Source organism: Pan troglodytes, chromosome 6 (genome assembly GCF_028858775.2).
Source record: "Pan troglodytes isolate AG18354 chromosome 6, NHGRI_mPanTro3-v2.0_pri, whole genome shotgun sequence".
NCBI classification, from domain to species: Eukaryota; Metazoa; Chordata; class Mammalia; order Primates; family Hominidae; genus Pan; species Pan troglodytes.
Genome location: NC_072404.2, coordinates 167,770,472 through 167,786,241, shown reverse-complemented (window position 1 = coordinate 167,786,241; position 15,770 = coordinate 167,770,472). Strand labels below are relative to the sequence as shown.

Genomic DNA, 15,770 nt, shown 5'->3' with positions numbered 1-15,770 from the left:
ATGCCACATCTCAGTATCCTCCTGCAAATGGATCCACACTTCACTGGAAATTTCATAAAATGTGATATGAATTTTAGCTGTTTTCTTCTCTATTTTTGGTTAGTTTTGTTCATTTTTAGGAGGTTCCAGGAAGTAGTGTTACATGAATGTATATTTATAGCACCATATGCCCAATAAACTATTAAAGAATCTTTTAGTATGAAAAGGATATAAGACATATGGTAAAATCAATGCTACAGAGAACTTTTCCTAAATGAAGCTTTTATGGCAGTTGTAAGGGAAAGAGTATAGTAATTTATGGCTCTGTCCTCTATCAATACAGGTCCAATGCAACATGAAAAGAATGCACATAAAATATAATAAATTTGTTGACTACTAATAATTGTTTTAATTAGAAGTAAAAGGCTTTTTTTTTTTTTTTTTTTTTTACAAATCAGATGCTGAAACGGAGAAAGGGAGAGAGGAAGAAGAGATGCAAGCTAATTTCATAATTACTCATAGTTGGGAGCCAACAGAAAACAGCCACAAATAAAAGGACTGTACATAATGATAACAATTAGACAAAAATACAGTCTGCCCTAAAGTGCACCAAAAAAGATATTAATAAAATAAAATGGACTACATGGCAAAAGATGTTTAAATACATATATATGTAAATATTGCAAAACTGAGGCCAAATATATCAATCATATCAATACATATAAATATGCTTAAATCACCTATCTATGAGTATAAATGAGCTTAAGTCATCCAACAAAAGGCAACATTTTCATATTGACTAAAAAGCAAAACAATATTTTGGGTACAGACAATTCAGAAAGAATAATAAAAGGATGGACAAATATATATATATCTATATCAGATAAACACAAGGAGAAGCAAGCAGGGATCACACATCTTGATATCTGACAAAGTACAACTCGGCTGAGAAAACAATTAGAAGGCTACTTGATATGCTACATCAACAACTCTAGTGAAGAGACAAGTTATTTCTATCTAGATAACCAATATGGCAGCAACAACTTTCATAAAGCAGAACCCACAGAAAATGCAAGGAGACCTTAATAGGTTACTAACAATAGGAGGCCTTAGTATGCCATTCTCAGTCCATGACAGACTAGGTACACACACACACAAAAATGTGAGCCCAGGCATGGTGGCTCACCCCTGTAATCCCAGCACTTTAGGAGGCAGAGGCGGGTGGATCACCTGAGGTCAGGAGTTCGAGACCAGCCTAGCCAACATGGAGAAACCCCGTCTCTACTAAAAACACAAAAATTAGCCAGGCATGGTGGCGGGTGCCTATAATCCCAGCTCCTCGGGAGGCTGAGGCAAAGAACTGCCTGAACCCAGGAGGTGGAGGTTGCAGTGAGCCGACATCACGCCACTGCACTCCAGCCTGTACGACAGAGGGAGACTCGGTCTCAATTAAAAAAAAAAAAATTGGAAGCCCTAAATAACATAATTAATAAGGTAGTTCATATAGACACATTAAACTCAGAACTTATAAAGATTGTATCTCCTAGCCAGGCGTGGTGGCTCATGCCTGTAATCCCAGCACTTTGAGGGGCCAAGGTGGGTGGCTCACCTGAGGTCAGGGGTTCGAGACCAGCCTGGCCAACATGGTGGAACCCCGTCTCTACTAAATATAAAAAATTAGCTGGGCGTGATGGCGGGCGCCTGTAATTGCAGCTACTTGAGAGGCTGAGGCAGGAGAATTGCTTGAATCCAGGAGGTGGAGGTTGCAGTGAGCCGAGATCGCTCCATTGCGCTCCAGCCTGGGCAACAAGAGTGAAACTCTGACTCAAAAAAATGAATACAAAGAACATTCGCAAACCCTCTTAGGCCACAATAAGTGAAAAAAAAAAAAAAAAAAAAAAAAAAACACCAGAACTATCCCACTAAAATCAGGAATAAAATAATAATGCCCACTAACTCCACTCTGATTTAAATTAACATTGCTTTGGAGATAATGGCCTCTGCACTGTGTCAATAAAAAAGCAGTTAAGAGTCCCTAAAAATGGAAAGGAAGAGGTAAAACAATCTCTTTTGCCAATAACAGGTTTTGGTTTTTATTTTTGAGACAGCGTCTGGCTCTGTTGCCCAGGCTGGAGTACAGTGGCTCAATCTCAGCTCACTGCAACCTCCGCCTCCCAGGTTCAAACGAGTCTCCTGCCTCAACCTCCCATGTAGCTGGGATTACAGGTGTGTGCCACCACGCCCAGCTAATTTTTTTGTATTTTTAGAAGAGACAGGGTTTTGCCATGTTGGCCAAGCTGGTCTCAAATTCCTGGCCTCAAGTGATCTGCCTGCTTCGGCCTCACAAAGTGCGTGCAATTACAGGTGTGAGCCACTGCGCCAGGCCCAATGACAAGTTTTTATATCTGAAAATCCCTAGGGATCAAGGGAAAAATTATACAAATAATGTGAGCATTCTGTAAAGCAGCACGTTATAAAATGAGTAACTACCATGAAAAACCACCATGTAATCTAGGAATGAAAAAACTAACAATCTTCATATATTCAAGAAAAACAAGATAAAATGGAAGAGAAGGCACCATTTATGATAGCAAAAAAAAATCAAATACATAAAGTTAACAAGAAATCTACCCGCAGAAACACCACAATATTCCTAAAAGACACAAAATAGACTTGAACTAATGGAGAGATAAACCATGTTCTTTGATGGGAAGACTCAGTATTATAAAGATGATGATGCTCATTAAATTAATTTTTAAGTTTAATAAAATCCCAATAAAAATGCCATCAGGCTTTCTCTCCCGGAACTAGAGAAACTGATTACAAAGATCACTTGGAGGAACAACAATCGAAAACACATGGGAAAGCCCTAAAAAGGAATTAGATGGGCAGGGGAAGCCGGCACCATTAGAAATGAAATCATTCTAAAGAGCCTAATTAAAACTGTGTGGTGCTGCTATTATGAACAGACCAATAGACTAACTCAACACAATACAAAATCCAGAAAGAAACACAATTGCATAGACAAATGCAGCATATGATAAAGGCAGCATCTCCAGTCATTGGGTTTTTTCCATAAATTATGTTGAGATAAACAGGACAGCCATAGCCACACACACACAAAAGTGGATCCAACTGGGTCCATTCTTCATACCTTATCTCAGGATAAATTCCAAATGAATTAGAGATTTAAATGAAAAAAATGAAACCATTAAAAAAAAAAAAAAAAAAACCTACCGGCTGGGCACAGTGGCTCACATCTATAATCCCAGCACTTTGGGAGGCCGAGGCAGGTGGATCACCTGAGGTCAGGAGTTTGAGATCACCCTGACCAATATGGTGAAACCCCCTTCTCTACTAAAAATACAAAAATTAGTCCGATGTGGTGGCATGCACCTGTAGTCCCAGCTACTCGGGAGGCTGCAGCAGGAGAATCGCTTGAACCCAGGAGGTGGAGGTTGCACTGAGTGGAGACTGTGCCACCACACTCTAGCATGGGCAACAGAGTGACACTCTGTCTCAAAAAAACAGAAAAGAAAAAGAAGAAAAGAAACCACCATGTAATCTGGGAATGAAAAAAACCTTTCTTAACTATGACTCAAAATCTAGAAACAATAAAGAAAAGATGAATAAATCCAATTGCCTAAAGAAAACAAACTTTGCATGGTAAAAGACAAATGATAAGTAGGGGAAATATATTTGCAACGTATATCATTAAGGGTTAATATTCCCTATGTGCAGAAGAAAGTTAATGGGCCTGAGACTGCTGTCTCTTAGAAAGTCCTGCTTGGAGGAATGGCCTTTAATTGGTATCTAGGATCTTGGAGTTCAGGCGTTCCCACCATTCCCTAAATGCTAAAAGTAGTTCACTGCTCCTAGAGTGGCAAACAACGTGGTTTATGCCAATGCCTTGCTTTCCTTCTGGGACTCTGGAATTCTGGCACGTGCTATGCACAGGGTGCCTGCATGACAAGTCCCCAGTGAAAACCTTGGGCCCTGAGTCTCTGAGGAGCTTCCCTGGTACGGAGCATTGCACACGTGTTGTCACAGCCTGATGCTGGAGGAATTAACTGCATCCTGCACAGCTGCACTGGGTGAGGACTCGGGAAGCTTGCCCCGGTTTCCTCTAGGCTCCACCCCACATCTTTTCCCTTGGCTGTTTTTGCTTTGTACATTTTCACCGTAGTCCTGATTCCTCCTAGCAAATCACTGGAACTGGGAGTGGTCTGCGGAACCCCTGAACAGACCCTAATACATGAAGAGCTTCTAAAAATGAAGAAGCAAAAGACCAAAACCCCAGAGAAAAGTTAGAGAAATGAAGAGACAGAAAAAAATAAATGCGAAGATTATCATAATCATGAAAGTGGGTTGTTAAAATATGAAGTTCAGCCTTCTCTCGTGCTCACAATCTCACCCACTCTTGCCCTTCCTTCTTCCACCATGGGATGACACAGCACGCAGGGCCTCATTAGATGCTGGCACCATGCTCTAAGACTCTGCAGCCTCCAGAACTGTGAGCCAAATAAACTTTTTTTTTACTTTTTTTAAGGTGTGCACTTTTACTGAACTGGTCTCAAGTCAGTGTACAGGTATGCCCTGGCTGCCTCCACACTTCCACCCACTCCCAGGGAGACCAAAAGCCTTCATACATCTCAAGGTAGGGACAAAAATGGGGACCATGATGGCTGATTATTCAAAATAAAACAAAAAGTATTAAGGTGAAGATTTTTTTAAATGTTGCATTACATAATTTACATGAAAGCAATCCTGTAACCTCCCCTTTGTGGACTCAGGAGAGAACTGGGCCGTTCTCCTGAGAGAAGTGGGGTGGCTTTTGGGAGGGCAAGGGACTTCCTGTAACAATGCATCTCACAATATGTGGAATGACTATTAAAAAAAAAAAAAAAAGCCAGGCGCAGTGGCTCATGGCTGTAATCTCAGCACTTTGGGAGGCCGAGGCAGGCAGATCACCTGAGGTCAGGAGTTCAAGACCGGCCTGACCAACATGGAGAAACCCCGTCTCTATTAAAAATACAAAATTAGCCGGGCATAGTGGCGCATGCCTGTAATCCCAGCTACTTGGGAGGCTGAGGCAGGAGAATCACTTGAACCCGGGAGGCGGAGGCTGTGGTGAGCCAAGATCGCGCCATTCTACTCCAGCCTGAACAATGAAAGCAAAACTCTGTCTCCGAAAAAAAAAAAAAAAAAAAGGGGCCAGGGTAAGACCCAGTCTCAAAACAAAAATAAAAATAAATAAGTAAAATAAAGAACAATGTACAATCAAGGTCCTCGGCCACACTGTAGAACTTTGGGGGATGCTCACTCCAACTAACTGCTGTCACCTTCACCATTCTATTCTTTTCTTTATAAATTACCCGGTGTGTGGTATTCTGTTACAGCAACACAAAACAAAGACATTAAGATATCATTTATTCTAGGTTGGTAATTTTACAAATTGGCAATAGGCTCTATTGGTGAGTCTGTAAGACACAGGCATCCTCACACATTACCGGTGAGAATGCACACTAATGAGTGTAATTTGACACTGCCTAGCAAAATTACATATGCATTTGCCCTTTGACCCAGAAATCCCATTTCTAAAAATCTAAGCCACAGATACTCAGGCAAAAAATACAAAAAGATATCCCTGCTTTATTTTTTTCTTTTTTTTTTTTTTTGAGATGGAGTCTCGCTCTGTTGCCAGGCTGGAGTGCAGTGGCGCAATCTCAGCTCACTGCAACCTCCACCTCCTGGTTCAAGCGATCCTCCTGCCTCAGCCTCCTGAGTAGCTGGGACTACTAAAATTAGCCCACCAGTGTGCCCGGCTAATTTTTTTGTATTTCTTTTTTTTTTAGTAGAGACGGGGTTTCACCGTGTTAGCCAGGATGGTCTCGATCTCCTGACCTCGTGATCCACCTCCTCGGTCTCCCAAAGTGCTGGGACTACAGGTGTGAGCCACTGCGCCTGGCCAGAATGCTCAAAAAATGAAGACACGTCTAAAGAACATGGAAGGCCAGGTGCAGTGCCTCACTCCTGTAATCCCAACACCTTGGGAGGCAGAGGTGGGCAGATCACCTGAGGTTAGGAGTTCAAGACCAGCCTGGCCAACATGACAAAACCCCATCTCTACTAAAAATACAAAAAAACAGCCATGCATGGTGGTGTACACCTATAATCCCAGATACTCAGGAGGCTGGGGCAGGAGAATCGCTTGAACCCGGGAGGCAGAGGTTGTAGTGAGCTGAAGTCACACCACTGCACTTCAGCCTGGGCAACACAGCAAGACTCCGTCTCAAAAAATAAATAAATAAAAAATAAAGAACATGGGAGTCAGCCTGAATGAGCTTCACTTGGCAAAATCTGGGACAATTTAAGCAATAGATAATAACCCACTGACAACAATGAGGACGGCATAACGGATTATCATTCTTTGAACAGAACGACAACCCATACAGACAATAAACAAATGAGGCCTATGGATAAGTTCTCCCTTAAAATAAAATGTTAACTAATAAATGGAGACAGAATAATAGAGTTCAAAAATCACCATTTTGCAACCATCACCATAATTAGTAATTCAGGCAAGAATCACCAATGGGCCAGGCACAGTGGCTCACGCCTGTAATCACAGCACTTTGGGAGGCCAAGGCGGGTGGATTGCTTGAGATCAGGATTCAAGACCAGCTTGGGCAACATGATGAAATCCCGTCTCTACCAAAAATACAAAAAGTTAGCCGGGCATGGTGGCTCATGCCTGTAATCCCAGCTACCCATGAGGCTGAAGCAGGAGAATTCCTTGAACCTGGGAGACAGAGGTTGCAGTGAGCAGAGATTGTGCCACTGCACTCCAGCCTAGGAAACAGAACAAGATTCTGTCAAAAAAAAAAAAAAACAAAAAACAAGAGTCACCAATGGATACTTAAACTAATGGATGAAAGTTTAAGAATACTTACATAAAATATTTCCCCACAAATGACTTTTTTTTTTTTTTTTTTTTTTTTTTGAGACGGAGTCTCGCTCTGTTACCAGGCTGGAGTGCAGTGGCCCGATCTCGGCTCATTGCAACCTCCGCCTCTCGGGTTCAAGCGATTCTCCTGAGCAGCCTCCAAAGCAGCTGGGACTACAGGCACGCACCACCACACCCAGCTAATTTTTGTATTTTTAGTAGAGACGGGGTTTCACCGTGTTGGCCAGGTTGGTCTCGAACTCCTGCCCTCAGGTGATCCGCCCGCCTCGGCCTCCCAAAGTGCTGGGATTACAGGCATGAGCCACCGCGCCCAGCCAAATGACTTATTAATTACAAAGAAAAACAGTAACTGAACAGTGAAGAAACCTCGTGGACATCACCCTCTCCAAATGATCCAAGTGAACTTCATCAAGAGTGAGGCGAGTCCCTATCTTAAGCCTTTCGATGGGATGCACTAAGAAGGATCAACAGGACTTCTGTGGTAGTCCTGACAAATATGCATATCCTGTATCTATCACAGAGAAACACTAGGTAACAACTGGCTGTCAAAAATGCCAACATCTTGAAAGACAAAAAAAGGTTAAGAAATTATTCCAGATTAAATTAGACTTAAAAGACATGACACCCACCAGATGCAATGTATGCCGCTGATGGGGAGGTCTTTCATGGGTGACATTCCATAAAACACATGAATCCGTACTGTATATAGGATACTACTGTATGTATGTTAAATTTTCTGATTTTGATGATTGGAATGTGATTCTAGAAGGGAAAATGTGTCCTCAGAAAGTACGCATTCAAGTATTTTGATATAAAAGGATATGATCTCTGCAACTTACTCTCAAACAGTGCAGGAAAGTAATAATAATATGTATGGACATACAGAGAGTGACAAAGCAAATGTTAACAGTTGGTAAAACTGGAAGAAGAGTATACAGTAGTTTTTTGTTCTCTTCCAGCTTTCAGTAGATTTGAAATTATTTCAAAATAAGTTGAAAAATGCAAAAGACTTCATTTAAAAAGTTTGGCTCAGAGAAGTGAGACCGGAGTTGTGAAATATTCTCTGAAAACTATGCAGCCTAGTCATCCCTTTAAATAGATGAAGCTTTATTTTTGGACTCAGCAGATCCCTTTGTCCATATTATCCTGGCCTCCAGCACATCACTGCTTACTCAGTTAGTCTCGGGGTTTACCTGAGGAGGATTCAAGGATACTGGGATGAAATTTATTTGTAAAAAATACTGTTTATCACACTGTCCAATAAATCATTAGTGCCCACTATGTATAGCTCAATGCTTTTACAATTTAGTACTACAAAAAAAGGCTTTTTTCACCCAAGAAACAGGTATTTCTCTTGATTTCTGATGACAGGAATTACATAACCATGACTCTTATGATGTTGTCAGACAGGAAGACTAAGGTCGAATGTGCGGACCAACTTCAGCAGCCACTGGGCTAAAGCTCAGGGTGACTTCCTAGGTCCGTTCTTTTCCTTTGGCTTGGTTATTTTTATCTGAATTTTACCACTTTTTGTCCTATTTTGAGGCAAAACTAAATCCAAAAATCATTTTGGCTCTCTGGGAAATGTAAGAACTACTGATGTGCTCAAGTTGGTAAATTCCGGCTCTTTCAGGCTCCTTCTGGCCATACACTGGATATGGGGAATTCATATGGAGATTCCCTGCCACCATTTCTAAGTCTTGACACCAACTTCTGAAGCATGACTTTGGGCCACAAAACAATGATCTATAGAAGTTGAATCTCCAAGTTAGCCAAGTTACATTAATCACTTACCTCAAAAGGTCAAAACTGAGCACGACATTTTAGGTATTTATAGCAAGAAAGATGAGTAAGGTCCACGACTTACTAATCTTAAAGGTATGACAACTCTGTGAGCATTATTTTATTGCTACTACCAAGAATTCCTTTATATTTTAATAGTTCTGCAAGACTAAAACTACAAAGCAAAAATCTCACATGCAAATGTGGAAATGAAAAATACTTTCACCCACTGGTTTCACTCTTGACACAACCAGACCTGAGGGGACATGAGGTGAACCCACTGGGGGAGGGCATGAGTTAAGGGTGTCAATAATTGAGGGAGGGGAGTTGTAGTATCGACAACGCTGATTTTGGCTTGTGTTTTAGGTAGAAAAGCAAGTTCTAAAATAAAGAGCTACAAAGCTTGATATGACGTGTATTTCAAAAAGAATTCACACAAGCAAAGAGGATTTTTCCAGTCCACAACCACTTCTGGTCGCTTCAGCAGCAAAAGGAAGGAACTAACAGTAGGAGATGGACTGTAGCAAACTAAAGAAGGCACCCCCACAAGGTTGTCAAGGAAACCAAACCAAGTGCATTTTTCTATAGAAAAGAATCAAGGGTAAGGTGAACATGCCATGCTACATTTTGTGGCAAAAATGATTAAAATCCCTTCTTGAAAAAAATCGCTAAGAGACCAAATTTACTTCCAGGCTATTTTACTAAGCACTACACCCATAACGCAGGCAGGAAAGCTTGTATTCCCAAACTACCAGCTACATGGATTCAGCAATCACCTTACTACAACGAGCTAACTTGGGCCACCGATACTTCAGGGCATTTCCTAAGATCTCTTTTTAATAGCTTAACGGCAACGAAAGAAGTGGTCACACTCAAAAAGTTAAAAACAAAAACCTCTACCACAATTCCACAAACATGCTCTCCCAAATTTAGGGTGTTTTTCAAAATGGAGTCTTTTTAAACACATCATTTTTCAGCGAAAAGGCAAATCTATGCAAACCAAAGGGACAGCTTGGCCTGAGTGTGCCATTTCATACTGGAAAAGCGCAGGGAGGGCAGTAAAAATGGTATCAAGTTGGGAGATCGATGCTATTCTCTCCACAAGTAGGTGGTAAAGAATCCTCAGCCAGGAGGAATGACACGCACACGCGGGGACAGAACGAGGGCCAGTGCTGAGAACGCTGGAAGGCAGGGACACCGTTCACTAGGAGATGAGTGACGTTAAAGGATCTGCAGTGATGATCTGTGCCTCACGCTGGCGAATATTCCTAGGAGGGGAGATCCCGCGCTCCCGGTGTCCCTCAGGGTGTCCACCCCGGCGACAGCCGGAGCCGGGCTGCGGGTCCAGGGGCCCGGCCACGTGGGCGGGGGAGGCGAGGAGCGCCGGGCTCGCTCAGAGTGGGCACCGCGTCCCTACCCTCCGTGCTTTTCCTCTTGTGGCCCTTCCTGGCGGGGAAGAGGGGGTTTTACGACGTCAAGGCAAGGCTTGGAGGGAAGCGGCGGCCGGCGCCCCACCTGCCCAGGTGATCGCGGGGCTCAAGCACGGGGCGACGGACGCAGCTCGACCTCCAGGCGAGGTGGACGCCAGGGGCCGGGAGCGGGGCCGCGGAGGAGCGGGGGTGGGCGCCGAGCTGTTCTTACCCGGTGCCACAGTCCACCACGCAGGGAGGCAGGGAGCCTGCCATGCTCGGGACGCGCGGCGCTCTGCCCCGCCGGCCGCCCGAGAGCGCCCCGTCGCCGTCCGCTCCGCCGCCCGCTAGCCCCGCGCGCAGCGTCTCCCGCGAGCCGCCGCAGCTCCGCTGCCGGGAGCCCGGATGCTCGGCGGCCGACACGTGACGTCACTCCCCGGTCGGCCAATCAGAACGCGCGCACGCCCCGCCTCCCCCCAACATCCCCACCCCCACTCCGGCGCGCCATCTTTAGTGCTGGCAGCGAGGCTTCTTGGCCCCATACGTCCAACCTTGCTGCTAGAGAGATTGGGGTTTATTTATTTTTTTTTTTTTTTGAAAATAAGTGACTTTATTTTAAAAACATCCTCCAGCTTGGGCAACATCTCTTTTTTTTTTTTTTTTTCTTTTTTATTGATCATTCTTGGGTGTTTCTCGCAGATGGGGATTTGGCAGGGTCACAGGACAATAGTGGAGGGAAGGTCAGCAGATAAACAAGTGAACAAAGTTCTCTGGTTTTCCTAGGCAGAGGACCCTGCGGCCTTCCGCAGTGTTTGTGTCCCTGGGTACTTGAGATTAAGGAGTGGTGATGACTTTTAACGAACACGCTGCCTTCAAGCATCTGTTTAACAAAGCACATCTTGCACCACCCTTAATCCATTCAACCCTGAGTGGATACAGCACATGTTTCAGAGAGCACAGGGTTGGGGGTAAGGTCACAGATCAACAGGATCCCAAGGCAGAAGAATTTTTCTTAGTACAGAACAAAATGAAAAGTCTCCCATGTCTACCTCTTTCTACACAGACACAGCAACCATCCGATTTCTCAATCTTTTCCCCACCTTTCCCCCCTTTCTATTCCACAAAACCGCCATTGTCTTCATGGCCCGTTCTCAATGAGCTGTTGAGTACACCTCCCAGATGGGGTGGTGGCCGGGCAGAGGAGCTCCTCACTTCCCAGTAGGGGCGGCCGGGCAGAAGCGCCCCTCACCTCCCGGACGGGGCGGCTGGCCGGGCGGGGGGCTGACCCCCCCCACCTCCCTCCCGGACGGGGCGGCTGGCCGGGCGGGGGGCTGACCCCCCACCTCCTTCCCGGACAGGGCGGCTGGCCGGGCAGAGGGGCTCCTCACTTCCCAGTAGGGGCGGCCGGGCAGAGGCGCCCCTCACTTCCCCGACGGGGTGGCTGGCCCGGCGGGGGGCTGACCCCCCCACCTCCCTCCCGGAGGGGGCGGCTGGCCGGGCAGAGGGGCTCCTCACTTCCTGGTAGGGGCGGCCGGGCAGAGGCGCCCCTCACCTCCCGGACGGGGCGGCTGGCCGGGCGGGGGGCTGACCCCCCCACCTCCCTCCCGGACGGGGCGGCTGGCCGGGCGGGGGGCTGACCCCCCCACCTCCCTCCCGGACGGGGCGGCTGGCCGGGCGGGGGGCTGACCCCCCCACCTCCCTCCCGGACGGGGCGGCTGGCCGGGCGGGGGGCTGACCCCCCCACCTCCCTCCCGGACGGGGCGGCTGGCCGGGCGGGGGGCTGACCCCCCCACCTCCCTCCCGGACGGGGCGGCTGGCCGGGCGGGGGGCTGACCCCCCCACCTCCCTCCCGGACGGGGCAGCTGGCCGGGCAGAGGGGCTCCTCACTTCCCAGAAGGGGCGGCCGGGCAGAGGCGCCCCTCACCTCCCGGATGGGGTGGCTGGCCAGGCGGGGGGCTAACCCCCCCACCTCCCTCCCAGACGGGGCGGCTGGCCGGGCCGGGGGCTGACCCCCCCACCTCCCTCCCAGACAGAGCGGCTGGCCGGGCAGAGGGGCTCCTCACTTCCCAGTAGGAGCGGCCGGGCAGAGGCGCCCCCCCCACCTCCTGGACAGGGCGGCTGGCCGGGCAGGGGGCTGATCCCCCCACCTCCCTCCCGGACGGGGCGGCTGACCAGGCGGGGGGCTGATCCCCCCACCTCCCTCCCGGACGGGGCGGCTGGCCGGGCGGGGGGCTGACCCCCCGACCTCCCTCCCGGATGGGGCGGCTGGCCGGGAGGGGGGCTGACCCCCCCACCTCCCTCCCGGACGGGGCGGCTGGCCGGGCAGAGGGGCTCCTCACTTCCCAGTAGGGGCGGCCGGGCAGAGGCACCCCTCGCCTCCCGGATGGGGCGGCTGGCCAGGCGGGGGGCTGACCCCCCCCCACCTCCCTCCCGGACGAGGCGGCTGGCCGGGCAGAGGGGCTCCTCACTTCCCGGTAGGGGCGGCCGGGCAGAGGTGCCCCTCACCTCCCGGACGGGGCGGCTGGCCGGGTGGGGGGCTGACCCCCCCACCTCCCTCCCAGACGAGGAGGGAGGACGCTCCTCACTTCTCAGACGGGGTGGCTGCCGGGCGGAGGGGCTCCTCACTTCTCAGACGGGGCGGTTGCCAGGCAGAGGGTCTCCTCACTTCTCAGACAGGGCGGCCGGGCAGAGACACTCCTCACATCCCGGACGGGGCGGCAGGGCAGAGGTGCTCCCCACATCTCAGACGATGGGCGGCCAGGCAGAGACGCTCCTCACTTCCCAGATGTGATGGCGGCCGGGAAGAGGCGCTCCTCACTTCCTAGATGGGATGGCGGCCGGGCAGAGACGCTCCTCACTTTCCAGACTGGGCAGCCAGGCAGAGGGGCTCCTCACATCCCAGACGATGGGCGGTCAGGCGGAGACGCTCCTCACTTCCCAGACGGGGTGGCTGCCAGGCAGAGGCTGCAATCTCGGCACTTAGGGAGGCCAAGGCAGGCGGCTGGGAGGTGGTTGTAGCGAGCCGAGATCACGCCACTGCACTCCAGCCTGGGCGCCATTGAGCACTGAGTTAACGAGACTCCGTCTGCAATCCCGGCACCTCGGGAGGCCGAGGCTGGCGGATCACTCGCGGTTAGGAGCTGGAGACCAGCCCAGCCGACACATCGAAACCCCGTCTCCACCAAAAAAATACGAAAACCAGTCAGGCGTGGCGGCGCACGCCTGCAATCGCAGGCACTCGGCAGGCTGAGGCAGGAGAATCGGGCAGGGAGGTTGCAGTGAGCTGAGATGGCAGCAGTACCGTCCAGCTTCGGCTCGGCATCAGAGGGAGACCGTGGAAAGAGGGGAGAGGGGAGAGGGGAGGGGGGGAGGGGGGAGGGGAGAGGGGAGAGGGGAGAGGGGAGAGGGAGATCTATCTACCACACAGTCCTTCTCTCTGGGGTTTATTTTTAACTGACTTACATGAACGTGACCCCATTTCCGAGGCCTGGCGCCTTTCTCCTCCTGTAAGTCTTCGCTCGAATGTCACCTTGCGAGGGAAGTTGTTCCTGATCACCCTGACTATGTCCCCTACCGGTACTGTATCCTCTGTCTCAACAATCTGTTGGTTTCATTCCTAACCCTTAAAGCAAAGTGTTTATATTTTTATATTTATGTATTTGTTGTCTGCCTCCCCTACTGGACTATCAAATCTTCTAGGATAGGGCTTGAGTCTGTCTTAATCACTATTGATGAGCAGCAGGTGCTTAGCACAGTATTTGCTGTACCTGTGGAAGTGCCCAAATGTTTGTTGAATGACTGAGTAACCTTCCCCATATAGCAAAAAAAAAAAAAAAAAAAAATTAGTTGGAATTGGCCGGGCTCGGTGGCTCACGCCTGTAATCCCAGCACTTTGGGAGGCTGAGGGTGGATCACAGGGTCAGGAGTTCCAGACCAGCCTGGCCAACATGGTGAAACCCCTTCTCTACTGAAAATACAAAAATTAGCCGGGCGTGGTGGCGGGTGCCTGTAATCCCAGCTGCTCCGGAGGCTGAGGCACGAGAATCGCTTGAACCTGGGAGGCGGAGGTTGCAGTGAGCCAAGATCGCGCCATTGCACTCCAGCCTGGACAACAGGGCGAGAGTCTGTCTCAAAAAAACAACAAAAAAAATTAGGTGGAATTATTATACTTAACACGGCCTAAATTTTTCTAAGAAGAAAAATCTGCAAAACAAATGCTTGGCCAGCCTTAAGGAATGAATGACCTTAGACTGAGTAAACCACACCAAGATCACTCCTGGAAAATGTTTTCAAGTGTCAAAAATGGGATGATCGCCCAAAAGTTCTTACTGAAACCAAAGAAGGCAAACACCACCTACTATATTATAAAGGTACTGAGAGTCCCACTTGCCACTTGCTTCCTGCTTCTTGCCCGATCGTAAATTCTTGATACTAATTTTTTAGGAGCTTTCTGGAAACATGTATTGTTTTGTTTTGTTTTGTTTTGTTTTTTGAGATGAGTCTCACTCTGTCGCCCAGGCTGGAGTGCAGTGGCGCAATCTCGGCTCACTGCAACTCCGCCTCCCAGGTTCAAGCAATTCTCCTGCCTCAGCCTCCCAAGTAGCTGGGATTACAGGCACCCACTACCATGCCCGGTTAATTTTTTGTATTTTTAGTAGAGACAGGGTTTCATCATGCTGGCCAGACTGGTCTTGAGCTCCTGACCTCGTGATCTGCCTGCCTCGGCCTCCCAAAGTACTGGGATTACAGGCATGAGCCACCACGCCCAGCCAAGACATGTTGTTTTTACAGGTACTTAAAACATTGTGTTTTTTTACCTAGAAGTAATAGATACGTTGACCACTCCTAGGTAACCCATCATCATTTCTTTTTTTTAACTCATAAGTACCCATTAAGGCCCAGACCTAGAGAATGTTCAGGAGAACTGAAGAGAGAAGCAAATGGGAGGAAAATAAAAGGGAGTAAGTGTGGAGGAATCCCAGTTTAGAAGCCCAAGGCTGGGGTTAAAGATTGGCTGGCTTGCTTTGTGTTTTGCCAAAGCCCTGCCTTGGTCCCTTTTCTTTTTCTTTTCTTGTTGCTTGTTTCTTAGAGACAGGGTCTCACTATGTTGCCCAGGCTGGAGGGCAGTGACTATTCACAGGCACGGTCCCACTACTGATCTGCATGAGAGTTCTGATCTGCTCCATCTCTGACCTGGGCCAGTTCACCCTTCCTTAGGCAGCCTGGTGGTTCCCCGCTCCTGGGAGGGTGCCATATTGATGCCAAACTTAGTGCAGATCCGTCATTCTGGGTGGCACAGAACTCCTGGGCTCAAGGGACCCTTCCACCTCAGCCTCCCGAGTATCTGGGACTACAGGCAAGTACAACTGCTCCCAGCCCGGCTCCCATTTTTTTCACGGCCCTAGCCTAAACATAGATTAATTCTAAATTACAGACTGTTGACACTGCCATGTCTTTTATTTTATTCACTTAACAAACATATATCAAGCGCCTACTGTGAGTCAGGCTTTGTGTTAGACTGAGCATGCAGCAGTAAACAGGATGTTCAGAGTATCTGCCCACAAGAGTCCAGTGGGAGATAGCAACAGTAAACAGGCAATTACAATACAGTGTAGTCAATGCTAAGACAGGGC

At 48.4% G+C, this 15,770-nt stretch overlaps 1 protein-coding gene across 8 annotated transcripts in view; it reads right to left on the bottom strand.

Annotated features, from left to right (window-relative positions):
* ACTR3B (actin related protein 3B) overlaps positions 1-10,554 on the bottom strand; it is a 991,923-nt gene extending 981,369 nt beyond the window's left edge. For 3 of the 8 annotated variants that reach the window (XM_054655390.2, XM_054655394.2, XM_063815854.1), the window contains exon 1: positions 10,370-10,544. In XM_054655390.2, coding sequence (XP_054511365.1) covers positions 10,370-10,413 — 44 coding nt within the window. In that variant the 5' untranslated portion in view covers positions 10,414-10,544. Of the gene's footprint in view, positions 1-10,243 lie in introns of all 8 variants that reach the window. The other 5 variants (XM_054655392.2, XM_054655391.2, XM_001144350.7 and 2 more) reach the window with 4 other exon arrangements.
* Between the last annotated feature and the right edge of the window lie 5,216 nt (positions 10,555-15,770).